Raw genomic sequence first — 27,675 nt, 5'->3', positions numbered from 1 at the left:
CACACAATTGGAAAAATCTGAAGGAAATGGACAATTTTCTGAATAGATACCACATACCAAAGTTAAATCAAGACCAGATAAACTATTTAAATAGACCAATAACCTCTAAGGAAACAGAAACAGTCACTAAAAGTGTCCCAACCAAAAAAAGTCCAGGATCACATGGTTTCAGTGCAGAATTCTACCAGATTTTCAAAGAAGAGCTTATTCCAATACTCTTCAAATTGTTCCACACAATAGAAACAAGGAACATTACCAAACTTTTTGAGGCAACAGATACCGATACCCAAACCACACAAAGATGCAACAAAGAAAGAGAATTACAGACCAATATCCCTCATGAACATTGATGCAAAAATACTCAACAAAATATTGACAAACCGAATCCAAGAACATATTAAAAAATTATCCACCATGACCAAGTAGGCTTCATCTCAGGGATGCAAGGATGGTTCAACATAAAATCTATCAATGTAATACACCATATAAACAAACTGAAAGAAAAAAAACACATGATCATTTCATTAGATGCCGAAAAAGCCTTTGACAAAATCCAACACCCCTTCATGATAAAGGTCTTAGAGAGATCAAGAATACAAGGAACATTCCTAAACATAATAAAGGCAATTTACGGGGCTGGAGAGATGGCTCAGAGGTTAAGATACTGACTGATCTTCCAGAGGTCCTGAGTTCAATTCCCAGCAACCACATGGTGGCTCACAACCATCTGTAATGAGATCTGGTGCCCTCTTCTGGTGTAAAGGCATATATGCAGGCAGTATACATTGTATACATAATATATAATACACTGTATGAATAATATATAATAAATAAAATCTTTAAAAAAAATAAAGGCAATTTACAGCAAGCCAACAGCCACCATCAAACTAAATGGAGAGAAACTCAAAGTGATTCCACTAAAATCAGGAACAAGACAAGGCTGTTCACTCTCCCCATATATATTCAATATAGTACTTGAAGTTCTAGCTAGAGCAATTGGAAAGGAAGAAGTCAAGCTTTCACTATTTGCAGATGATATGACAGTTATACATAAGTGACCCCAAAAATTCTATCAAGGAACTCCTACAGCTGATAAACTCCTTCAGTAAAGTGGCAGGATATAAGATCAACTAAAAAAAAAAATCAGTAGTCCTCCTATACACAAATGATAAAAGGGCTGAGAAAGAAATCAGAGAAACATCACCCTTTACAATAGCCACAAGTAATATAAATACCTTGGGATAACACTAACTAAACAAGTGAAAGGCTTGTTTGATAAGAACTTTAAATCTCTAAAGAAAGAAATTGAAGAAGATATCAGAAAATGGAAGGCTCTCCCATGCTCATGGATAGGTAGGATTAACATAGTAAAAATGGCAATCTTACCAAAAGCAATTTACAGATTCAATGCAATCCCCATCAAAATTCCAACACAATTCTTCACAGACTTGGAAAGAAAAATACTCAACTTCATATGGAAAAACAAAAGACCCAGGATAGCTAAAAGAATCCTGCATAATAAAGCAACCTCTGGAGGCATCACCATCTCTGACCTCAAACTCGACTATAGAGCTATAGTAATAAAAACAGCTAGTACTGGTATAAAAACCGACATACGGACCAATGGAATGGAATTGAAGACCCAAACATTAATCCACACACATATGAACACCTGATTTTTGACGAAGAAGCCAAAACTATACAATGGAAAAAGAAAGTATCTTCAACAAAAGGTGCTGGCATAACTGGATGTCAACATGTAAAAGACTACAAATAGATCCATATCTGTCACCATGCACAAAAGTCAAGTCCAAGTGGATCAGAAACCTCAACATAAATCCAGTTACACTAAACTTGATAGAAGAGAAAGTAGGAAGTACTCTTGAATGCATGGGCACGTGAGATCACTTCCTAACTATAACACCAGTAGCACAGACAATGAGAGCAACAATTAATAAATGGGACCTCCTGAAACTGAGAAGCTTTTGTAGGGCAAATGACACGGTCAATAAGACAAAAAGACAGCCTACAGAATGGGAAAAGATCTTCACCAACCCCACAGCTGATCTTCAAAGTATATAAAGAACTCAAGAAACTAGATATCAAAATACTGAACAATCCAATTAAAACATGGGCTATAGAGCTAAACAGAATTCTCAGAAGAATCTCAAATGGCTGAAAGACATTTAAGGAAATGCTCAACATCCTTAGTCATCAGAGAAATGCAAATCAAAACGACTCTGAGATACCACCTTACACCTGTCAGAATGGCTATGATCAAAAACATTAAACAATCTATGTTGGAGAGGATGCAGAGCAAAGGGAACACTCCTCCACTGTTGGTGGGAATGCAAACTTGTACAACCACTGTGGAAATCAGTATGGCAGTTTCTCAGAAAATTAGGAATTGAACTACCTCAAGACCCAGCCATCCCACTCTTGGGCATATACCCAAGGAATGCTGATTCATACCACAAAGATACATGCTCAACTATGTTCATAGCAGCACTATTTGTAATAGCCAGAACCTGGAAACAACCTGGACGCCCGTCAAGTGAAGAATGGATTAAGAAAATGTGGTACATATACACAATGGAGTACTACTCAGCAGAGAAAAACAATAACATCATGAAATTTGTAGGCAAATGGATGAAACTAGAAAATATCATCCTGAGTGAGGTAACCCAGACTCAGAAGGACAAACATGGCATGTTCTCACTCATAAGTGGATACTAGATACAAAGCAAAGGACAATCAGACTGCAACCCACAGATCCAGGGAGGCTACCTAGCAGGGGGGACCCTAGAGTGACTGTGGCTTATAATAAGTTTTGGGTTTACCCAATCACTGGGCAAACTTTAGTGAAACATTTCACTATTAGGATAAGAATTTGTACTGTTTCAAGCTAATGAAAGAAAATGCTGGCTGTACTTTTAGGAGGGGAGGCTAAAATCTTTTTAGATTATGGATTAGCCTATAGAAAAATGTCTGCTGTAAATTAAACAGTGAAGGGGAAGATGCTGTGGGATGGTCTGTATGTCAAATTGCTCTGATTGGTCAATAAATAAAACGCTGATTGGCCAGTGGCCAGGCAGGAAGTAGGCGGGACAAGGAGAGAGGAGAATTCTGGGAAGCGGAAGGCTGAGGCAGAGAGACACTGCAGCCACCGCCAGGACAAGCAGCATGTAAAGACACTGGTAAGTCACCAGCCACGTGGCAAGGTATAGATTTATAAAATGGGTTAATTTAAGATAAAAGAACAGTTAGCAAGAAGCCTGCCATGGCCATAAAGTTTGTAAGTAATATAAGCGTCTGAGTGATTATTTTATACTTACTGCGGGGCTTGGTAGAACCTGGAAAGAAGCCCTCCAGCTAAAGGAAGATGAATAGGAATCTCACTTATACAACTTAAGTAAAACACAGCTCTCTGAACAGATGAAGATAGGTTTCTTCTGTATCCCAGAATCTAATCAGTATTTATATGTTTAAGTCAGCTATCATTTGGCTTAAAAGGGCTTATTGGGAAATGTTATCATTTATACTATCTTCTACAGAAGATATTTTACTGTTTAAAATAATCCAGAGCTTCTAAATTATAACCTGATTTTATGTTCAGAAAAATAAAATTAAAAAAAAAGAAAAATCAAGTGATGAAAAGTATGTAGATGGCTTACTCTCCAGATTTTAAAATTGCCTCTAAAGTTGCTCAAATTAATTAAAAAAAATCAGTCAAATCAATAACACCGGTTTTCTTTTACTGTGCAGTTTTGGCCTGAGACCTGTGTGCTAAGAGGTAGCCACACTGTCTCCCTCTGAGCTGCCCAAATAGTCATCACAGAGTATTAAAATAGCCTCCCAGTTGTCCCAGAGCCCTGGACTCATGAAGAGAGGGCCATGTATGTAGTTTGCAGAACTTGAGACATTAGTAGTTAGGAGATGCTCCTTTGTTTTCTGAACCATTGAGAACAATGCGGCAGTTAGGACTATGGAAATGCTCACCACTTAAGACCTTTACAAAAATTATTTCCTGTGTATGGCATTTGGCTGGATGTATGTATGTATGTGCAAGCCTGGTGCCCTTGGAGGCCAGAAGTTGTCAGACCCCTTGGATCTGGAATTACAGATGGTTGTGAGCCACCATGTGGGTGCTGGGATTTGAAGCTGGGTCTTCTAGAAGAGCAGCCAGTGTTCTTAAGCACTGAGCTGTCTCTCCAGCCCCCACTTAGACTTTTTATATTACTGAAAGCTTTGCATGTCTTCTGACAGATTTGTTTTTGAGATGGGTTCTCGGTAGGGGCGTGGCCCTAGCTTCCCCAGCGCTACGGTTGAAGGCATGTCTCACCACGCCTGGACTTCACATTTCTAATCTATCACAGTTTATAGACCATGAGAAGGATGAGAAATTCCTAGAACTTGACTGTGAGCCTGTGTTCTGTCTTTCTTTTGACCCAGAGTTGCCATTGCCCGTGACTCCCCCAGCAGCTTCATCATCTTTTTTATACTGTGGTGTTGGTGATGTGGCATTCCTGAAAAGCACATTCCGCTGTCACTTCCAGAATTTTCTCCTAAGTGGCTGACAGCCATTCTGCAATTTTTGACGCTGAGCCTTATTACCATGAGCCAGGCAACAGCAGCCACATCCCAAGGGCCACCTCCTGACGGTGACTGTGAACTGCATGAGATTTTGGGCATTTTAGCATTTCTACCAGTTATATCATTTTTAAAGGGTTTCATGACATCAGGTTGGTTGGAATGCCCATCGATTGGCTCGCTTTGAAAACAGAGAAGACCACACAGCTGCAATGAGTCATGAATTTCTAGGCTCGAAGGGGGTTGAAGGGTCTCTGCTCACTTCTTGGCATAGCACATAGGCAATAAAATACCGCTAGTATGAGAGCCGCACCATGAGGTAAACATAGCTTCCCTAGCTTCATGTCACATTCCCGACAGTTAACTATTTCACCCGACAGGAGTGGACCGACTGCAGGGTCTGGTCCTGAGCTGGTCTTGTAGTGGAGACTGTTGTTAGTGTCTCAGGAGGGTAGGGAAGCAGAGGGGCCAGGCAGCCCGTGGAGGCCACAGGCTTTCTTCTCAGACCTCTTGGGACTCGGGAAGAGAAGCCATCAGTTCTCCCTTCCAGAGGCTAATGTCTGGCCACTTGTTTTTGTGAGGGAGGTGGGGGCAAGCCTGCCTGCTTTCTAGTGTTCTTCCTCTTGTACTTAACACCTGTCCCTCAGTAGCATTGGCTTTGGGGGAACAGGCTGTGGTCAGTCAAACCAGAGCAATAGGGCTGTTGGATAGAAGGACATCGTGGCTGAGGAGAAACAGAGGACCTGGAGGTTTCCTGGTATCAGGACTTCGGAAGTGTGCCTTCAAGCCGGCAGGCTAGGAATCAGCGCAGTGTTGCGATTACAAGGTGCACGACCATGCCTAGTAGAACAATAGAGATTTGCAGAGTACACTGAACTACAAAGTGAGGGATTGTTTAGGGATCAGTGACTGTTCCTTCTACTTAGTGCCTCTGTGGACTCAGGAACTAGACTCGGTCCATAGAGCTTGTTTGTCTTCTCCTGTGCTCGGGACAGTTTCCTACGTCCTTGTGTTCAAGAGGCCTAAATGTACCTTCCTGGGTCTGCACGCCCACTAGGCTTACACTGGACTCATCAGCCTGCTCACCTCATGCTCCCCTGGGGTTTCTCTGTAACCCCAGATGGTCCACACTAGAAGCCTCCCTGTGGGGAGCCAGCGACTCCTCCCCAGTTGGTTCCCACATGCACTCTGTCTAAACATGCAGTCCCAGACTTCTAGGACCCCTTACAAACATTCTGACCTAGTCTTCACTGATGGGGCCAAGCCCTCCTCCATGGTTCCCTGCCGACAGGCATCCAAAGGCTGCAAGCATTTGGTGGTTTCTGGGAGACCTGGTTCAGGAATCAGGTGTGCGTAACGCCCCCTCCAGTCAGGTCACAGATGGTAAACCAAGAACAGAAGGTGAGGAAACAGATTCCATGTTCACATGATTATTCTTGTTTATTGAGGTCTGTTTGTTCTCAACGGGTGCTTTTTCCTCCAAGTAAACAGAGCAGGCGCAAATATCTATAATGAATAAATTTATTGTCTTACAAAAATCATTGTCTAGAAATATGGGAGTACAAGAAAAGATATTTGCAGTCAGGTGTCTGGTGGTCAACAGCCAGTACAATCCATACAGGGGAAATCAAGGATTCCAAACCCATGTGACAAGTTCTTCCTAACAGATGTTAAAGCTTTTAACCCAAAAGGTCTGTGTTTTCCAGCACATTGCCAAGGATCGGGATTTGTCATTAACACTGATTTGCTGTCACTGAATGTTTGTTTATACTACTTTACTAGAGAGGTACATGATATGAAGCACAGTCAAAACTGAATACATGAAGTTGTTAGAGAGGCAAATAATATGTTTAACATTGTCTTAGTACTGTAGTGTCTAAGGCACTTTCTGTAATGTCAGTTTGCTCAACTATCAACCAAAAACAGGATGCTAAGTGTTCACTGTAACACTGTCCAAAGGAAGGGAAAAGGAAAAAGGAAGGATCACACACCCACTGGCATGTCAACATTCAGGCAGATGGCATCTGTTTTCGAGGTCCTATAGCCTCATTGACAAACTTGGAACACACCTCCGACACAAAACCAGTATTCCCGTTTTGGGCTCAAAGCAGTGGCTGAATCTGCAAGGTCAGCAGGAGGGTCTGGCTAGTTGGAGAGGACTTCTGTGAGCTTCCCGAGGGTCACAGCGGCTCACTCATCCCAGCAAGCCAGACACTTTGGGAGAGCGCCTGGAAGTCACTGTGATGGCTGCCACCTGGGGTGCCTTAGCTGGGTTGTGGCCACTACCCTCTCTGTGCGCAGACAGCCCTGGGCCAAAGACTATTCACATGAGATGGCGGGGATACCATAAATTTGAGGGGCAGGGCCACCCCTTGGGAGATGGGCAGGATGACCCCAAATCGATGCTGCTTCCCCAACCCAGCCCACCCCTCCTAAGCCTCCGAAGTCCCTTTCACAGTTTGCTCATTATTCAAAGGAAATGATACAAGCGAAGGAAGGCTCACAATGTTCTAGGAGACTGGATGTGGTTGAGGGGGTCAGGGCCACATGAACACAGAACTAAGGTACCTGTCAGTTCGACAGAGCATGCAGAGCAAGTGAGCAACGATCCTGGGGCAGCCCCAGGCCCAGCGACTGGCAACAAAGGATCTAGAATTTGTTTCAAAAAGGGTTATCTCCTCTTAATGTGTCATAAAGTGGTCTCTTGATGAGTCTATGGAAAATAGATGCAACCATGAGACAGTCTGTTTAATACGCATGTCTGGTGGAGGTGTATATATAAAAAGGGGCAATTGTACCTAGTCTGAAGCAGGATACAGTCCGAGCAGGCCGCAAAGCCTTAAGACACAGTTGATCTGCCTGTGAGGAATCCCGGAGCTTGCCATTGCCGAGTGCAGGGCTCAAGCAGACTAGCGCTGGGTTGAGTTGGGCCTGTCCTGTGTCACCTCCAGCCTCCCCGACTACTCTGACTGGGGTGGCTGCGTCTCATTGATGTCACTGGTCTTACTTTCCGTGTCCTCATCCGATAGCTCCAGTGACGCCCCCTCGATGTGGAGCTGGCGCCGGCCGGATCGGCTGGAAGAAAAGCTGATGGGGCCACCCCGCCTGGGAGAGAGAGAGAGCACAGGAGCGTGTGGCTGTTGGGCTGTTCCACCCCAAACAATGCTCATGCTCCACCCCCTCCCCCTCTACCCCAGCCTGGGCCATCCCAGTCTTGGAGGTGGGGGTGGGGGGATGCTCTACTCCGAAAGGCCTCCAGTAGACATGGTAAGTAAGACTGGTTAAGGTGACGCTCTGTCTCCCCACAACCGTCCTTGAAAGGCTAGACAGCAAAACCTTAGTCAGCTTTGTTTTTGTATTTCATAGTCCTTTAAAAAAACAAGTTCCAAGCCGGGCGGTTCCAAGCCGGGCGGTGGTGGCGCACGCCTTTAATCCCAGCACTCGGGAGGCAGAGGCAGGCGGATCTCTGTGAGTTCGAGGCCAGCCTGGGCTACCAAGTGAGTTCCAGGAAAAGGCGCAAAGCTACACAGAGAAACTCTGTCTCGAAAAACCAAAAACAAAAAACCAAAAAACAAAAAACAAGTTCCAGTTTACCGGCTACACAAAAGCAAGACGCTGCAGCCTTTGCCCACTAGACAGACAGAGGCCTGTGCTGGCTCACGGCTTTTCTGGGCAGTGTGTGTGTGTGTGTGTGTGTGTGTGTGTGTGTGTGTGTGTACCTTTCACTCTCGCTATGCTTCTGGACTCCTCACTGTGCTGCCGAGGCACAGTGAGGAGTGCTGGTCTATCAGGCCTGCCAGGAGCTCTTGCCCTGCCCGTGTGGAGGCCGTGGCTTCTCTCCCACTGTAGATGTCTGGATGTGGACCAACACCAGGCCAGACTGCAGATGGATGTGTGTTCCACTGGTCTGCCTCTCTGCTTTCCTCCACTCATCCCTACAAGGGTCATCCATCTCGACTGCAGGCTTCCAGACACGAGCCTCCACAGAGCAAGCCTGCCAGCCCACCATGTCCTCCCTGGACACTCACCTGAGCCGGTTCTTCAGCGTGCTGACCTCACGGCTCAGGCCCTCGTTGGCCTCGGTGGCATCGTCCAGTTCCCTTTGGAGTTTGCGCCGGGACGCGTTGGCACGTGTGGCCTCCTCTTCAGCTTCCTCCAGCTGGCGTTTAAGCTGCTTCATCCTGGCGTTGGCCTTCTCCATCTTGGGGAGTTACAGGAAGGAGAGGCGAACAGAGAATCTCGGTCAGCATGGCTCTGTGTGACCTCGTGAGCATACACACGTTCCAGGGCTGGTCCAAAGCTCTTCCATGTACCTTCACTTAGCAAAAGCCAGTATTTACAGAGCAAGCTACACAACCAGAGCTTCAAACTGCCTTATCCCTGAGTTTCTGGGGAAGAAACAATCTGGTTTTCTATCCACACATGTAGGCCAGCACTCTGGACAAAGACACTGTCCAGATGCCTCCACCCTCATGAAGCATGGCTGTTCCCACAGCACACTGGATTCAAGCCCAGCCGCCCTGGGAGAGTGCAGTACGCACCAGCCTCTTAAGAACCCACCATGGCGCCTTTGCCCCGAGACTTCAGGGACTACTGCTTGGTGCCTTATGGTTACAGCTGGCAAGTAGGGAAGCAAAGGCCCTGAGGGTCTTGGCCAAAGGCAGCCACCCCCCAGTGGTGTTCCTTCAGCCAGTGTGCAGAGCCTGCAGGGGAGGCATGCACAGGCTGCAGGCAAGGGGTGGTCTTGACCCGATCTTGATCTCTACTGGATTACAGGCATGTATGGTGAGCACGTCAGTACTGTGCGTTCGTAGTAGGGTGTGTGCACACGGACATACGTTCTTCACATGTCCCTAATTTCTGTTGTTTGCCATCTCCCCAACTTACCTCCACCCAGTTTCCTGAACTATTCTAGGCACAGAAGTGAACCTGGGAAAAACTTGTTTGCCTGTGAAGCAGTTTAGTGGAAGCAGCTGAATGTTACTGTAAACTCTGGTCCAGGGCTCACACCTCGAAGCCTCAGTGGCTCTCCTTCCTCATTGTAACTGGTAGAAACATGGGATGTTGCATGCCAGTCGAAACACCATAATTAAGGGTTTTCAAAAACAGGTTTTTAAATTCTGACTTGTTTGCTGAAGCATTTCCAGGGTGGTGACCTTCACCCCACCTGGTTTTCTCTCACCTGCTCTCTTTTAGAAAATTTATTTGTAGTTTATGTAAGAGTGCTGTCTCTGCATGCACACCTGCAGGCCAGAAGAGGGCACCAGATCCCATTACAGATGGTTGTGAGCCACCATGTGGTTGTGGAATTGAACCCGGGTCCTCTGGAAGAGCAGCCCGTGCTCTTAACCACTGAGCCATCTCTCCAGCCCTCTCCTACCTGTTCTTTATACTGATCCGCATGTCGCCGCTCATCTTCAACCTGCATGAAGATTTCTTTCAGCTTCTTCTCCGTTCGCCGGACTAGTTTGTTGGCAGCTGCGCGTTCCCTGTCAAAGCGACCACAGAGTTTGAAGTCTCGAAATTCATTTTAAATGGGGAGATATTTTTGAAGTTCTTTTTCTTTGGCAAATGATGCACATTGGAACGCCTTTTTAGACCTCCCGGAAGCCTCAAGTAGGGATTCAGTGCAACACAGCATCTATTTGTTCCCGTGCACACAGGCACTGAGTGTCCTGAACAGCATAACCACATAACCTGTGATCATAGTAAACAGACTTGTGGCCATCACTTAAAAAGAAAAAGAAGGCGGGCGGTGGTGGCGCACGCCTTTAATCCCAGCATTTGGGAAGCAGAGCCAGGTGGATCTCTGTGAGTTCGAGGCCAGCCTGGGCTACCAAGTGAGCTCCAGGACAGGCACCAAAACTACACAGAGGAACCCTGTCTCAAAAAACCAAAATGCTGGCAGCTGTTAGAGCTGATGGAAATACCCCACCCCACGCAGAAGTGAAATAATTCACCACGGTTCCCTGCAGATGGGAAAAGTTCCCTCCTACCTGGATCTGGGTCTGGTGGGGTCAGGTCAACAGGCAAGTTAGAACTTGTCAGTGAAAGCCTTAACCGCACCTCACTGATTACACTTGCACACACTCCTGCCCAGTGGAGTGCGAATGCAGCTCTGGGACTGCAGGTCGGGAGGGTGTTGCTCCTGCATTTCTGGGTCCCATGCTCCCCAACAAGGTGGCGCTGCGGGGTGCTGTAGCTGCCTGCTCATTCTGTCCTGTGCAACACTCAGTTTCACCATGCTTCATTTGGGTGTGGTGGGAACTGCCGGGGGGGGGGGGGGGGGTGGGGTGGGGTGGGGTGGGGGAGGGAGCTTTTGTGCCACACCGCATTTCTCATGTGCTAGAGAATGAGCCCCTCCCGGTGCGGGTGCTGGGAAGTCACAGGGCGATAGGATGGCTTCCAGCAGGGGCCAGGCAGAGCCTCAGCCTCTGAGCACTTCTCTCACAGCTCACAGGACCTTCTCCCTCCTATGCAGGTCACATGTACCTGTGCTACCACATCCCCTGCATTGGTGCTCCTATGTAAGGGGCGTGCCCTGCATTGGCGCCCTAAGGTGAGGGGTGTGGCCTGCATTGGTGCCCCTGCGGTAAGGGACGTGCCCTGCATTGGTCCCTGTGCCCTGCATTGGCGCCCTACGATAAGGGGCGTGCCCTGCATTGGCGCCCCTGCAGTAAGGGGCGCTTCTGTGTCTCGATGTGGCCTGGAGCCTGGTCGGTCTAGGGCAGTCAAGGCAGGCAGTCTGAGGCCTACAGAGCATCTTACTTGGCTTCCTGCTCGAGCTGCTCCTCCAGCTGCCCAATCTTGGCTTCCAGGGCCGAGATCGTAGCCTTGAACTTGGACTTGACAGCCCCTTCCAGCTCCTGCAGCTTGGCCTTCAGTTCCTTGTTCTGTCGCTCCAGCTGTTGACGGGCATTGTCACTCTTCTGGGCGGCGCTGCGTTCCGCTGCCAGCTCTGTGTTCAGTGTGTCCACCTAGACGAGGAGAGACGGTTAGCCAACCCGCGTGGGAGCAGTGCGCGGCCCCCGGGACAGGCCGCGTGGGAGCAGTGCGCGGCCCCGGGACAGGCCGCGTGGGGGCAGTGCGCGGCCCCGGGACAGGCCGCACGCACCTGCAGCGTGGTCTTGCGGAAGCGGTCGTTGAGCAGCTCCATGTTGCTCTGCTCCTCCTCCAGCTCCTCCTCCAGCTGCGCGATCCGCGCCTCCAGGCGCCGCTTCTCGTCCAGCAGGGCAGACCTAGGCACAGGAAGGGCATCAGCAGAGACGCACAGCCCGAGAACTGTGAGGTCGCTGGATGACCCGAGCATTAGTCCCTCCCGATGGTGTCTTCCCCCATCTGTCCCTCACCCATGGACAAGCCCCACCCCCACCCAGTTCTCTTCCCTGCCCACATGTGTCTTCCTGGTCCTGGCACTGTCCTCGGACCCAGTGTGGTGACTCCAGTGACCTCCCTGCTGCTACCTCTGCCTCCGGAACGCAGCCAGGATCTCAGATGAGACTGTAATCCTGGCACAAACTGCCATGATGTCCCAGCTCTCCCAAGGAGAAAGCAGCTTAACTGGGCAAAGGAACCGATCATTAAAATGTCTATCAGAGCCAGGTCCTAGGGAAGCTACTTGCCAAGCCAGTGAATCTGAAAGGGAGGCCTTGGAGTGCCAGGTCAGTGCAGTCATGGATGTTGTTTGGTGTGTGTGAGCCACTGGACTGGCACGGGTGTGTCGTGTGTGATGGGCCGTGCCTGAGTCTATCCAGACTTGGGGTCATCCTTTAGACCTCAACAGAGGAGCAAGGCCACTTAACTCTTGAATGTCAGGTGACTGTCCCCAGCCTCTGTGAGTGCACATGCTTGAGGGCAGAGAGGCATGGCTGGAGAGGGGAGGCCGAGGGCCAGCGCCCCTAGACACCCATCGCTGCTGCCGGAGACTCACTTGCCAGAGGCGCTGTTGGCGATCTCATCAGCCAGTTCATCTCGCTCCTGCTCGGCGTGTCTGCGGGCTCGCTCAGATGAGGCCAGCTCCTGCATGAATTCACTGAGTGAGAGCCTGGTCATTACCTGTTCCCTCACTCTAGTCTGTTTCCACACACTGCAGTCTAAAGAAAGGGCTGGCTAAGTGCTGAGGTGAGATGTGCTACCAGACCCCTAAAAGAAAACGCCGCCAAGGAAGGGTTTCCCTGTCCCTTGTGTGGAGTGGCTGTATCCCAGTGTACACACAAAACCCAGCCTGTTCTTTACCATTATGGAGCACGAGCTTTAACCTTGAGCCCCATGGAAACCCTGGTCACACCAAATCACAGCATGGTCTAAGCCTTGGAGCTACTGACCGTGGTATGCTGAACTAGAAAGCCACTAAGAAAGTAAGTGCCATGTACTTGGAAATGTAAGCCACACTTTTAAAGTAGTGGATTAAAGAAGCCATGAATGGAAATTAGAAAAATACAGAATTAAGTGACAGTGAAGTCACCCTGGATCAAAATCTGTGGGACAGAGTAAAAGTAGAACCTCAGAGAGAAGTTTGTGTTTTCTGTGGATGTTGACAAGAATCTCCAAGCTCAGGAGTCATCCACTTAGTGTAGAGGGTGTGTTCTCAGCATGCTGGAGGCCCTGGCTTCAATCTTGGGCGCATGCGCACACCTCGCAGAAAGGGAAAAATAACCCACAGGAAACAGACACAAACAAAAGACAATAGAATAGACAGCATGAAAGGACCGGAAGCTGGCATGCAGGATAAACCTGGGTTCTGCTCCATGTGTGATCCGGTTTTCATTTTCTTTTTCACCCCGCCACCTAAGGAACTCCTTTTCTCTTCAGCCCTCCCTGACTGACAGTGTCTCCTCGCCCAGCTGCTGTACACCTGGACTGGTGTTTTCTCATAGGAACCGTTTTCACACCAATATTTCGGGTTACTATCTTTTGAGGAGATCTTGAAAATATATACAGAGATGTACATACTCAAGGGTGCCTTATTACACGGGTAGAATTCTATTCTACATGCTACTCATGATGGAGACCTTAAGAAATGGTGAATGAAAATTACTTGTTTTAAGATGTTCCCCTCCAGAATGAAGCCCATGTCTCTTACTATAACAGAACAGGACTTCTGTGTGAAACAGCAACATTAAATAATGATCTCTCCTTTCTCATGGGGGGCACATTCTAGAAGGCTGTGGACACGTTCCTAATCAGCTCTCCTGCCTTTAGGCAGTAGAGGAGTGTACCTGGGCAAGCAACAGAGCGCCAGCATTTGTGCTGAACTGAAGCCACACCACGAAGGTGACAACATACACTTAATCTAATCTCAGAGTGATTAAGGACAAGCATTTGCTGAACATGTGGACGACGGAGAAAACACACCTCCTGCAACTGAAGGATTTCTGCTTCCAGACTCTTCAGTTTCTTTTCACTCTCCTTGGATTGAGCAAAAATCTCATCTCTGGACGCCCGAGCTTCTTCTAGTTCACGCTGGTAATCCTTCATCTGTGCCTGAGGTTAAATACCAAAGTCGTTCTAGAGAGTAGTTTTCGTTCTCAGTACTGTTTCATCGCACAAAGTATACAGACGTAAGACAGCCACCACAAGACACCAGCCTGACACGCCGTGTAAATACTGCAAAACCCTCAACCGGAGCGAACACGCTGCATGGTGGCATGTAAACACGGAATCTACCCCATGACCAAGTGGGGCACCTGCTGTGTGACAGACACAAATGCATTAATATAAAACCCATGTCACCTTGGCATTTGCAGAGGTCGAATCTGATCGAATCACCTTTTCATTATAAAAATATTCAATCAACACGCACCGAAGAGGAGGCGGCTTTAATTTGATCATCAAGTAGAGAGGCCCAGTCTCGAAAGCTCCTGCTTAACCCCGAAGTGGAAAGCCCAGCCCAGATAATTCAACAAGACAAGAAAGACCAACCAGGGAAGAAAGGAATGAACCTAGTGGGTTTATGGCATGACCTTCACTTAGGATACCTTCACTTTAGGATACTAAAAAAGCCATTACAGCTAGTAATTGACCATTAAGATTGATAGATAAGGCGAATATACAGAAGTTGCGTTCAACATTAAGCATAAAATTAAGTATAGATAGCTGGGCGCAAACTTAAAAGATGTGTAGAATGCACATACCAAAGACTAGAATGTCAGAAGTTAAAGATGATGTGCATAGCAAGAAGCGAGAAATTCCTCATGTCCAGAGGAATTATATTAATGCGCAAATTAAGCCACAGCCAACCAATTAGAATCCAAGATTGCCTTTTTTGTTTTTGCTTAGCGATATAAGCTAATCCTAAAATTCATACAGAATTCTAAGGAATCCAACCAGAATAGCCAAAACCAATCTTGAAAAAGAAGGAACCTTGATCAGTTGTACTTCCCAATTTCCAAATGTGATACAAGTCACAGTAATCACAAAGAGTGAGGTAGGTGTACACACCAGGCCTACAGATCCACGGGATAGGATTGAGAGCCCAGAAATAGATATAGAAGTGTGCCAAGATGATCCAGTGGGGGCAATACTCCACAGATGGGGTCAGGACAATTGGATATGCCTAGCCAGAAGACTGGAGCTGTGTCTGCACCTGAAGCCACACAACAAAAACTCCTAGAAGACACCCAGGACTAACTCTCAACCTCAGAGCGGGTGGCTGTACAGAGTAGACACGGGAGAGAAAACCGGACGCCACTGAAAATTAAAAGCTTCTTTTTCTCTTTTGGAAACAGGGTCTCCAAGTCAACCAGGCTCACCTCACACCTGCTGTGGAGCTGAGGCTTACCTTTAACTTCTGATTTTCCTGCCTCCACCTCCCAAGTGCTGGAATAGCAGGCTGGCACCACCACAACTAGGCTTCATGTCGTACTGAGCTCAAACGTGGAGATTTGTGCATTCCAGGAAAACATTTACCAACTGCGCTATACTATACCCTCGGCCCCAAATTAAAAACGCTCGTGCTACAGACAATATTCTCTGAATAGACAACATTTTGAATAATCTATCTCCTAAAGCACTGCATCCAGGGCTGGCCAGGTGGCTCAGTGGGTGGGGACACTTGTGTGTGAGTCTGCTGACCTGAGCTGAGTAACACTTGGGAAGGTGGAAGGTGAGAACTGGTTCCAGAGTCTCCCTCCGACTTCCACAGATGTGCTGTGCAGTGCTCACAGATGTGCTGTGCAGTGCCCCCTCCCATTATGCATACACAGAAAAAACCCCAAAACCACAAGATAAATCCTTGAAAAATTACAGCCGGAGTATACAAAATTTCAGTGTTTCAACTAAATTGTTAAGAGAGTGCAGCTGAAGAGATTCCCAGGCAGGATCAAAGCACATTTATGTTTTTAAATGTTAAAGATAACGCACAGCATGCACATGAAAAGATGTTCAACACCATTAGTCAGTACGGACATGCAAATGGAAAGCACAGTGAGAAGGACTGGAGAGGTACCCGCTGTTACAGTGGTTGCCACACAAACAGAAGATTCAGGTTTAGACCCACAGCACCCACAAAAGCTGACGGAGTGCCTGTAATCCCAGTGCAGGGGAGCAAAGACAGGAGGATTCCTGTGACCTGCTGCTGGCTAGTCCAGCTGAATCTCTGAGCTCCAGGTTCAGTGAGAGGCACCAAAGAACACCAAGGTGGAGTGTCACTAAGGACGATGGTGACCTCTGGCCTCAGTACCCATGAGCACATGCACACATTTGAAGCACACAAACCACAATGAAGTGCCATTTCACACCTACTGAAATAGCCAGACCCAAATAATGCAGATTAGCAATGTTTGGAAAGGCTGTAGAGAGAACAACATGCTTATATGTCGTTAGCAGAAAAAGAGTGCAGCAGTCACCGTGGATGAAACCGCCAAAGTTAAACAGCAGGGAAGGCTTGGTGGGACACACCTCTAATCCCAGCAGTTAGGGGGCAGAAGCAGGCGGGTCGCTTGAGTTCAAGGCCAACTGAGACTACACAGTAAGACCCTGTCTCTTAAAGCAAACAGACATAAAATCAAAAGTTAAATACAGATAGTGTATTATCTGGCACTCAGGTGGAAGAAAAAGATCAGGAGATTGAAAACACACAGCCATACAAATGGATGGGTGTGGTGGTTTGAATGAGAATGGTCTCCAGAGGCTCATAGATTTGAGAACTCAGTCCCTAGTTGGTGGAACTGTTTGGGAAGGACAAGGGGGTGTGGCCTCTGAGGCCTTTCAAAAGCCCACACCCATACCATTCCCAGTTAGCTCTCTCTCTCTCTCTCTGCCTTTGGTTGTGGCTCCAGGGGGCGCTCTCAGCCGCCGCTCCAGTGCCTGCCTGCAGCCATGCTCCCGACAAGATGGTCACGGCTCTAACCCTCTGCAACTGTGAGTCCAAAATTAAGTGCATTTCTCTGTAAGTTATTTGATCATTGTGTCTTAGCACAATAGAAAAATAACCAAGACTGTGTTCATATTAGTGAATTTCATGAGAGCCAAAAAGTAGAAACTGCCTACTGCTTCTAGCTTTGAATGGATGAACAAAATGTGATGGGCATGTTTCATCTGTATATCCGTACAATGGGATTATTCAGTAATAAAGCCATAAAGTGCTAATTCATACTATGACACGGATAAGGCTTGAAAAGCATTACGTGAAAGAAGCAGCCACAAAAATCCATCTATTGTAGGATTTCATTTCTATGAAATGGCCAATAAAGCCAAACCCAGACACACCAGGTCAGTGTAGCACATTCGCATTGGCTGTGGCAGAGACGGGGAATGAGGATGGTAATGGCAGCTAACAGGTATGTGGCTTCTTTAGGAAGGGCTGTAATTAGCACTGGGTTCTATAACTCAAGATAAACACACACCTCAAAACCCCAAACCAAAGGAAATGAAACAGGTTCTATGGTATGTGAACACATCTCAATACACAGCTGCCAATAAAAATTCAGTATTTTGATCTTTTTTTGGTAATGAAAAATATTTTTTTTAATTATTATCAAGCCAAAATAAAAATGTTTGTATTCAGCTTTAAAACTTTTTTAATTTAAAGCTGGTTGGTGGTGGCACACACCTTTAATTCCAGCACTCATGAGGCAGATCTCTGTGAGTCTGAGCCCAGCCTAGTCTACAGAGCTTGTTCCAGGGCAGCCAAGGCTGTTACATAGTGAAACGCTATCTTCAAAAACTAAAAACAAAAAACAAAACCAAACCCAAACAAAAAAAGTTTGTGAATGTTTTGCCTGTGGGTGTACATGTGTACCACATATGCATGCAGTACCCGTGGAGGCCAGAAGAGGGCAACAGATCCCCTGGAGCTGGAGTAAAGTTCATGTGAGCCACCATGTGTGCTGGGAATCCAAGGTTGGTCCTGGGCAAGAGCAACAAGTACTCTTATAACTCCAGGCCTCTCCTCAGCTTTAAAGAAAGTACATGAAAGGGAAGCCACTGCCCACACAGCTGCTGTCCACAGGCAGTCTCCCACAGAGGCTTTGATGCGATCTATCTGCACATGTGCAGTTGGAAGCAACAGTTCCCATGGCATCTTCTTTTCCAGGCGGCTTGTCCTGCAGCTCTCCCACACAGCCTGTCAGGCAGTGGCTAGTGAATCATTTACCTTTACAAAGGCTTTGGCTAAGAGAGTTGCTGAGGGCATGTTCAAGATGTGGAATCACAAAGTTAAAGGAAGGAGAATTTCCTCAAGTTTTGGTCCCAGTTCACACCCTTTCCCAGCAATGCCTATACCCAACCACAGAAGAGAGGTGCCACCCTACACTGGCTCGGTATCATGAATAACTAGAGGTCCCCTTTTCTCATTGTGGCCATAAAACTGTCTTCTGGGCAACAGAGTGATGATTGGAGCTGTCTGAAAAGATTACATTTGCAGCCCTGTAGGAGGAAAGTCACTACTTCCTTTTGGGGATGAGGCTGGATGGAGAATATTACTTGAGGGTGTTGAGGAACACAGGACCAAATTCCAGCAAAGATGTTCCTCCTACCCGCCCCCCGCCCCCAGTTCTGTCTCAAAAGCAAATCCAATACCCAAGGGCACAGCAGCTCCGTGTGACAGCTGGGTGCGTGCACTGCCTCCCAGCTTCAGTTTCATCTTGTGTAGAAACCACATGCTTGGCTCTAGTGAGGCCATGGGACCCTGTCAGCAGAGCTAAGCCTGCCACACCTACCTGAAGTTTGCGAAGCTGCTTGATCACTTCGTCCCGGGCTTTGTTCGCGGCCTCGATCTGAGCCTCCAGGTCCTTCAGGTCTATCTCCATCTTCTTCTTGGACGCCACAGCAAGCGCCCTCTGTTTCCGCTCATCCTCCAGCTCTGCCTCGAGCTCCCGAACCTGAAGGACAGTGCTGGGTTACGAGGGGAGCTTGTCTTTCTGCAGAGGTCCCTGTCACCAAAGAGTCCCTATTGTATTACTAATGTGATATAGAAATGTAGGATATAGATGTGATAGGATGAATCCGCTTTTAAAGAGCAATTTACTATATATGCATTAAAAAATTAAGTACCAATCCTTTTCTTTCCCTTATAAACAATGCTTTAAGGGCAGGGGATGTAGCTCAGAAGTAGGGTGGTTGTCTAGCGTGTGCAAAGTCATGGGTTTGATCCCAGTCTGCTGGGGGTGGAGGTGGGGTGTGATTTAAGGAGGCCATGGAGCCTGAGTGGTGGGAGTCTGCAGTGTGCCCCATCTGCTGGGCAGTTTCCTCCCTCTCCGTACACCTGAGCACCCTGATGGCTTTCCTCTGAAGGCAGCCATGACACTAGAGAAAGACAGAATCAAACCCAGTGACAGCCAAGTCCTTCAGCAGTCAACGTTTTCTCCAGCTACTGCTCCCCTGAGGTTCGCGTGACCCGCAGGGCTGACTGCTGTCAGAACACCCAGCCGGGCTCTGGAGAGCATGCCTCCCCAACCCACCTGCTTAAGCAGCAGCCGCTTCTTTTCCTCATTCTGCTCGTCTCTGGTTTGCAGGTCTCTCTCAAACTGGGCCTTCATGGCCTGCATGTTGACCTCCAGGCGGAGCTTGGCATCCTCTGTGGCCTGGAGCTCGTCCTCCAGTTCCTCCAGCTGGGTCCGCATCTCCTCCACCTGTTGCTCCAAGGCCCGCTTGGATTTCTCAAGCTCATGGACCTAAGGCACGGGGAAGCATCAGAATTGGTGAGCGGAGGCTGCTAGGCTTCTGTTGGGAGACGTGATTTCAGACTGCAGTTCTGACTGCGGTGAATCACTCCACGTGAGTGACAGGGCTCTGAAGCTGCAGCGCGGGCTGGCGGACCTGGGTGCTGGGGCCCCCGTCTGCTGTGTGAGAAGGGTACAGGAGCCTCACGAGAGACCACTCACACTGGCAAGGCTCCCGAGCAAACTTGTGATGGCAGGGGGTTAGTCTGAAAAGCAGGCACGGCCACAGGAGGCCTGACACTTCTCTCAGTGTCCTGCACAGACTAGAGTCTTCTGACCTGGCACGTACTGAGTGCTCCACCTCCTGCCCCTGCTGGCCTGCCCAACCTCTTGAAGCAGACCTAAGGGCTGTCTGTCACACATGCCCTTTGGGGACCGTGGTCATGTTAGCTCTCACAGGGCGAGCAGAGCAAGATTAGGAAGCAGCACTTGGCATCTGGTAACCCAGCAGTCACAAATCCACAAGGCTGTGTGAGTGTTGGTTACGGCAGAGACTATGGAAGCACTATCGCGCTTTCTCTTCACTTTTACCGGGTGGTATCTACCCTGGCTAGCCTCTCCTTGGCCATGGAGCTGGTATGCAGAGGGCCCCGTGGGACGAGGGTGGTCTTCCATCACCCACGGGGTGGTCAGAGGGTCCACAAACCCATGCAGACAACACCTGCTCTTTACACTCACACTTTTCAGAGTGCACGTGCTGATGGCATGAGAAGCCTAAGAGGCTCCCTTTCCAGAATAAGAAGGGAAGCAGGGAGAAGAGCCAGGCTGGGACTTCATCTCTGAATTGCAGGCCCAGATTCACTCTGGGAGGGCGCAGGGCAAGGGACAAGCATGGGGAACTCCTGGGGAAGGCACACATGGGGGAATACACAGAGATGTCTAGACTGTAAGTCCCGACAGCTGCAGACACCTTGAAGGCAAGCACTCAGGCCCCACGGGGAAGGCCAGCGGGAGTGGGAAACGGGCTTCAGCTCCCACGAACCTCTGTCTCCCAGGGCACCTGGGAACATTCGGGTTTGAGACTCACTGGTGATGCAGATGTGAAGCCCTCTTGTTGAGAGATGCCTCTGCCAGGACGGCTTGGGGCAGGGAGGGCCAGGGCAAGGATAAATATCTGGCCACCTGCTAGGGTTGCTGCAAGAATTCCACATTTGGGGGCCGGGAAGATGGCAGGCAGCTCACAACCACCTGTAATTCTAGTCCCAAGGGATCCAGTGCCCTCCCCTGCCTTCAAGGACACCAGGCATGCATTCAGCTTGCACAGAGGCTGCAGACGATATATTCATACATGAAAGAAATAGATTAAAAAAAAAGAATTCCACATGTGACTTGGCCCAGATTGGCCCCTATCTGCCTGCAGGACAAGGCTCAAGTTGGCTTTGCTATGGGTCAGCGTCCCCAGGTCCTTCCTGTCACACAGCTATGGGCAACTTACATTCTTCCCCACATCATCTTTGGAACTCATCAGGTCTTCCATGTCTGCTCGGAGCTGCTTATTTTGCCTCTCGAATTCCTCCTTGGCCTCCAAGGCTTCTTCCAGGGCCCGCGCCAGGGAGAGAGCTTTGGTTTCTTTCTCCCTGGCCTCAGCTTCAGCCCGGTCCCGCTCTTCCGCATAGCGAGCAGAGATGCCCTTCTCTTCTGCCAACAGCTGTGCAAGAGCAGACGGGCACAGTGAAACCACCACTCACCAATGGCGCGGGCTTGCTCACCCTAAGAATACCACCACAGGCTGACCATCCCATGTGGACTTTCAAAGCTTTCTGAGTGCCAACAATGCCCAAGGGGAAAATCCCACACCTGCCTTCATGTAACAGGCCACAGTAAAACACAAAGTGGATAGGCCACAAGTATGGGCTTGTGTGAAACATGAATGAGCTGGCACTTGGGTGCTGTGCACAGTGCATCATTATATAGACACATTCGCAGACAGTACACTCCCAGGCCTGACACGGTGCTCATGCCAAGAACTCCGCATGGTGGGTCTTCACCTGCGCAGGATGATGCACAGGTCTTCTCCTACTTCCTCTTTTATGCTTTCTGAACACTGTATTACTTTTAAGTAGGAAAAGGGTGTCTTAAAGCAAAACCAAAGCACAAGCCTGGTCAGGATGTGGGGTCTCGGGGGCCTGGGACACGGGTGCAGCCCTCACCTGATCGAACTTCTTCTGTTTCTTCTCCAAGTTGGACACGATCTGGCGCTGGTGGTCCAGGTCCACCGTCAGGTCGTCCAGTTCCTGCTGCAGCCGGTTCTTAGTTTTCTCCAGCTTGTCATACGCTAGGACCTTCTCCTCCAGCCGCTGGCTCAGCGCCTCCACGTCCTTCAGCAGCTTCTTTTTGGCTTCTTCCAAACTCTCAATTGTCCCCAGGTCATCGTCCACTTTCTTCTTGGTGTCAGCCAACTAGGTTTTGGGTGAGGAAAAAAGGGTCTGTATAAGAACTCATCTGACTTTTGCATTTCAAGAATAAAAACATGTTCTTTCAATATAATGAACCAACACTGACAAGGAATCCTGGGAAAGGGGCCTTAGCTAAGCTGTCGAATGGCAGCTGGGCTGAAAGCTCACAGAAGCCACGATTCTGTCTTTAAAGGTTGCGACATTAGGAAGAGGACATCAGCGTTTGGCTGTGTCAGAGAAAATCCATGCAGTGAGCTTAATTAGTGCAGCCTAATTAACTGCCCCAAATACAGTGGCAGAGTCCCACATGGCCAGCCAGCCGCTGTTCACAGCACATCTAGGGCACACTGCTCCCCGAAAAAACCCACGCACCTGGGACTGCAGGGCCAACACCTGCTTTTCCAGGTTCTTCCTAGCCTCCTCCTCCTCCTCCTGCTGCTCCTGAAGGCTGTTCTTCTCCTCCTCCAGCTGCCGGATCCTACTGCTCAGGTTCAGTTTCTGGCGAGTCTCTTCCTGCAGGAGCTCCTGTGTGTTTAAGAGTGAGTGTAGGCTACCCCATCATCAAACCTGGGCTTGAGCCCCGCCAGAAAAACAAAAGACCAAACTAAAATAACTCACTCTTGACAATTACGTCATGAAGAAAGTACCTCAGTGACAAGAAATACCTAGTGACACCAATGAACACCCAAGACAGTTCCGTAACCATCTGCAACGCAAACCGCACCCTCCACCCATTCTCGCCGGGACCCAGGTGACACCACTCTGCCCCTCACATGCCCTGAGCTGCAGTCCCTCCAATCTCCTCCTTTGTACTCCCCTGCCTCAGTCCCAGCATTTGGCAGGCATTCTGATCCATGATCAGTCTCAGCCACCCCGTTAATCATTTTTCCTTTCTATTTTTAGCTTGATTGCTCCCCCCAAATACAAATGCAAGCATGTCTTTGTTGCTTTTGGACTGGAACATTTTTACAGCTTGTGTTCCAGGGCTGTTGCCTCCTTTGGTCTCACTGACGAGGTGTGCAGCGTCTGCACTGGGTGCTGAACTTGTCCCTCACAGCTCAATTATTCTGCTCTCTATCCAAGACTTTTACCCCCATATCCTGAGCCCCTCACCCAAATCCCAGAAACAATGCTTGTCTCATCGGCTGCTCCATCACAGAAACGTTCAGCAGACGTCCTGGGCACAGAGGTAACGCTCTGACAGAACTTCCTGTCAATCGATCGGCCCAAAGCCCTCTGTTTCAGAGTCTAGCACACACCCACCCACTCCCTCCCTGGCTCCCCCACAATACCTGTGTGTCCTGCAGTTGAGACTCGAGACCGGCTGCATCCTTAGCAAATTTAATACCTTTCTTCTCAGCTTCTTCCAGAAGGGTTGAGACATTATCCAGCTCATTCTGCAAGGAGGTAAGGATGAAATTCAGTTCCACAGTGAGGAAAGGATCTCTCACCACAGCTCCTAGAGAACAGAGCAGTGCATGCGTGTGCACGCGTGTGGTGCTTCTGTGTGTGTGAGCGTGTGGGAGAACTTTAACTAGCACACTCAAGGCCTGCCTCCCACCTGGTGGTACTCCACCTGAGAGCAGCTAACACCTGCTCTCAGCCCCCCTCCCCACAGTCTCCCCCTGAAAGGGCAGAGGCGTCTTGACGTCATGACCACGTCTGGCTTCACTTTCCCCACGGACAGACAAAAACCGAAAGCACAGCCACTGGAAGTCACTGCCGTGGCCGTGTGAAGGGCCACCGTGGGCCAGCAGGCGTTTTCTTTTGTGTTACTCTGCATTGGGCACATGCTGTGAGGCACACAGAAGTTACATTCCTACAGAACTTGACATTTTAGTTAAGGGACTCAAAAGGAAATAAGCATACTAGTCATCAGCCCAGAATTCTCCCAGCTTTTAAAATCAGGATGACTATACAGCTGTTGATGGCCAGACTCTAGGAATAATGTAATGTTTCCTCTTCCTCCTCAGTGAAGGATGTCTCCAAAAGGGGCCAGAGAGATGGCTCAGAGGGTAAGAGTTGGCTGCTTTTCTGGAAGATCTGGGTTCGGTTCCCAGGGACCCCAATGCCCTCTTCTGGTCTTGGTGGGCATCAGGCCCACAGTGGTATGCCGGCATATATGTGGACAATAAAACACTCATTTATTAAAAAAAAAAAAGATAGCTTAAAATATTTTCAAAAAAGAGAAAAAAAAGTCCCTATGGTCTAAGATGCCTTTTATTTTATTCTATTCAATTTTTGTGAGTGCTGTGGATACAGTTTGGAGGGACTCAGAAGAGACAGCGGCCACCCTTTGTCCTCTGCTTGTGCTGTCACAGAGGGAGTATATGGAGGACACACCTGCACACCTAACAAGACAACCATGCTTCTATTTTCGCTTGTCCAGGAACGTCCTTCAGAGAACTCATCTTTCACTGCTCTTGGGTACAGGGTGCTGAGGAAGACCTCTGAAAGCTTCTATGACCTTCAGCTTTCTTGCCTAGCATGTGGAACTGGCATGAAGAAGCCTAGTGCTTCCCAGGAAACCACGGTGTCGCTCACCTCACCTCCAAGCCATGCAGCTCAGAATACTGTTTCTAACATCTCCCTTTCAGGAAAAGGTTCAGAGATCTGTGAGAGCCCCCCCCCCCCCACACACACACACAGGCACACACAGGTATTTTGTACACAGCAGGCCAGAAGCTGCTCTCCCTAAAAGGCCTGCTTGTGACATCCCTGGCCAGGATGCAGAAACCTGGGTTTCAGGTGGGGTCCTACAATTCCCTAAAAGATAAACATGGCACACTGTGCTTAGAGTATCTGGGCAGACTGTGTGGTCCGTGCTGAGTACCCGCTGTCCTTCCAGGCACAGCACCCACATGACCCACCACTTGCTGAGTGTCTGATGGGATTCCTGAAGGGTGACACTTGACACACTGTCACCACCCTGCTGGAGGAACTGAGTGCATGCTGGGGACTGGGCTGGAGGTTCCCCAGATGCATGCGGCTGGCCACCGTTAGCTCTAGCCTCCTCCCTGCCCTGTGTTCTCAGACTGGAGCAGCCCACTGAACTGCTGGGAGACCCTGAGCCTTTGTAAAAACCAACTTCTGTATTTTTTTTTTTTGGTGCAGCAGCATAAACATCTCGTCCAACCAAAGATTCATCCGTAAGCCGCTCTACTGGCTACATCGACGGCCGTATTAGACACTGACGGTATCTCGGATCCAGAGCTCTTACATACACATCTCTACAGTATCTCTGATCCAGTGCTCTTACACACACATCTCTACAGTATCTCTGATCCAGTGCTCTTACACACACATCTCTACAGTATCTCTGACCCAGTGCTCTTACACACACATCTCTACAGTATCTCGGATCCAGAGCTCTTACACACACACATCTCTACAGTATCTCTGACCCAGTGCTCTTACACACACATCTCTACAGCATCTCGGATCCAGAGCTCTTACACACACATCTCTACAGCATCTCTGACCCAGTGCTTTTACACACACATCTCTACAGTATCTCGGATCCAGAGCTCTTACACACACATCTCTACAGTGAGCCACTTTAAAGTGAACCTGTGTGTAGCTTTCTCTCTAGGATAAACAAGAAAGACACCGATTTTGGGGGGTCCAAGAATATTCAGTTTTATGGCTTATACTACACAACTCTCAAACTAGGAAAAAGAAGCTGTACCAATTTATCCTTTAACCTCATGTGTAAAGCCGGTCTCTCTGGTGCTCTAGTTTGCTAGACTAACAGAGGAGATGAAATTGTGCTCAAAAACACCCAACTACAGCCACAATTCACAGCAGCGTTAGGCAGGTCCAAACAACTCACTTGTCTTATTCTTTAAGTAAGGATTATTTATCTTCATCAAACACACACTCCAGAGCTGCCATATTTAACTGTATGATGCTTTCCAGGTACCTAGCAGAACATTCCAGAACCAGCTTACCTGTAGCTTGTTTGCTTTCTCGGCCAGCTCTACCCTGAGCCTGTCACCTTCTGACACCTTGGCGTGGAGCTCCTGGACCTGGGCATCCAGTTTTTTCCTCTTGTGCTCCGACTCGGCCTTGACCTGCTGGAGTACCTTTACCTCGCACGCCAGCTCCTTGTTGTCCGTCTCCAGGCCCTGCTTGTTCTTTTCCAAATTGGCTTTGAACTAGGAGAGGAGAGGAAGAATTCTTGAGCTTTTGTCTTTCAGCACTCCATAAAAATCACTCTTTTGTGTCTGCCGAGTTCTGCGGGGCACACAGTGAGCCTACAATCACCATGTGCCGGAGGAATGCATGGAGACACCCATCCTGAGCAGCCGGGGTTCCGGATGGGCGACACCTCCTGCATTGCTGGGGCACTGACTGTGGACTGTGAGGTACTCATCGTACTGTGTAATTCTTCTTGTCCATATAGGGCAGAAAGAATCAACTATGTGCAGTGAGTAACAAGTTGTTCGTTAAAACATTTTTCCAAACTTACTAACCTGAGTTTGGAGCAGGATCGGGTCTGTCTGCGCATGGCTGAGGGTGGAGCCGACACTACCCGGGGCTCTGTGGCCACAGACGTGGCTTTACTCTGCCTCTCCACTCCTAGCTGGGGGACCCTAGCTGATGCTGCTGGGCCTCACTTTCCCTTTTCTTTAAATGGCAACGGCAGGTTCCCCTACCGTGCTGAAGCCAGACTCTCAGCAGACTGGCCTCACTTGAACGCTAACACCCACCCCTGTACAGTGACGGGCGGCCTGTCGCTGGGCAGAAGGGAGAAACGGGAAGGTGGCAAGCGGGAGGAAGCCCGTGGGGAAGAACGAGGATGGCCGCCCATCCTGGGGCAGGGGATGAGGCCGAGGTGAGCACAGGCGAACGGGCTAACGTGGTATGGTGGCCGAGGTGAGCCCAGGAGAACAGGGGCCAGCAGTGCCCTACAACGGCTGGGAGCTAGCCGGTGGGACTGCGTCAACAGCCGACTGGGTCTGTCGGGGCGGGGGGGCTCACTGGGACACCAGCCAGGGTCCTCACCCTCTTGGCCTGTTCCAGCTGCTCAGAAAGCTCCTCCAGCGCCGTGGCGTGCCTCTGTCTCATGTCCTGGATCTGAGCTTCGTGGTTCTTGGTCTCGTCCTCGAGAGCCTTTTTCAGCTCCGCTACTTCCTGCTCACGTTTTGTGCTAGGGACACAGTTTCCAAGTTTGAAGATCAGAAGTGGGCAAGCGGTTCAATTAAAACACAATTTACTCGCGGTTTGGGCTTAGTGTAAACCTACGGCAAGTCCACTGACAGACACCAGACATGCTATTTCCAGTACGTGGGCACGTCCATTACCGTGGCATCAGAAATCCTAGAAACAGTGCGACCTGCCCTTCATGCTGACTTACAGCCGTTATTCACTGTGATTTCCACAAGGGGCGTCAAGTCCTTTGTGCAGTCTGGCCTCACTTGTAGGTCAGGAACTGTAAACACGCGATACCAAGCTGCCTGCCTCAGTTCAGCCAACCCTCTGGACCCTGCACCACACCATAAGCAAGCCTTTCTTTCTTTCTTTCT

General features: G+C 48.9%; 1 protein-coding gene across 9 annotated transcripts in view; it reads right to left on the bottom strand.

The window, feature by feature from the left end:
• Positions 1-6,004: 6,004 nt before the first annotated feature.
• Myh10 (myosin heavy chain 10) overlaps positions 6,005-27,675 on the bottom strand; it is a 167,021-nt gene continuing 145,350 nt past the window's right edge. For all 9 annotated transcript variants that reach the window (XM_028869400.2, XM_028869395.2, XM_028869397.2 and 6 more), the window contains 15 exons: positions 27,155-27,299; positions 26,098-26,304; positions 23,440-23,544; positions 22,520-22,672; positions 21,902-22,150; positions 21,187-21,399; positions 19,491-19,703; positions 18,750-18,911; positions 13,945-14,073; positions 12,521-12,609; positions 11,705-11,828; positions 11,359-11,567; positions 9,971-10,079; positions 8,619-8,791; positions 6,005-7,695 (listed from right to left, as the gene is read on the bottom strand). In XM_028869400.2, the coding sequence (XP_028725233.1) occupies positions 7,551-7,695; positions 8,619-8,791; positions 9,971-10,079; positions 11,359-11,567; positions 11,705-11,828; positions 12,521-12,609; positions 13,945-14,073; positions 18,750-18,911; positions 19,491-19,703; positions 21,187-21,399; positions 21,902-22,150; positions 22,520-22,672; positions 23,440-23,544; positions 26,098-26,304; positions 27,155-27,299 (2,425 nt within the window). In that variant the 3' untranslated portion in view covers positions 6,005-7,550. The remainder of the gene's footprint in view (positions 7,696-8,618; positions 8,792-9,970; positions 10,080-11,358; positions 11,568-11,704; positions 11,829-12,520; positions 12,610-13,944; positions 14,074-18,749; positions 18,912-19,490; positions 19,704-21,186; positions 21,400-21,901; positions 22,151-22,519; positions 22,673-23,439; positions 23,545-26,097; positions 26,305-27,154; positions 27,300-27,675) is intronic.

Source organism: Peromyscus leucopus, chromosome 8b (assembly GCF_004664715.2).
Source record: "Peromyscus leucopus breed LL Stock chromosome 8b, UCI_PerLeu_2.1, whole genome shotgun sequence".
In the NCBI taxonomy this organism is placed as follows: Eukaryota; Metazoa; Chordata; class Mammalia; order Rodentia; family Cricetidae; genus Peromyscus; species Peromyscus leucopus.
This window is presented reverse-complemented; position numbering and strand designations above follow the sequence as displayed.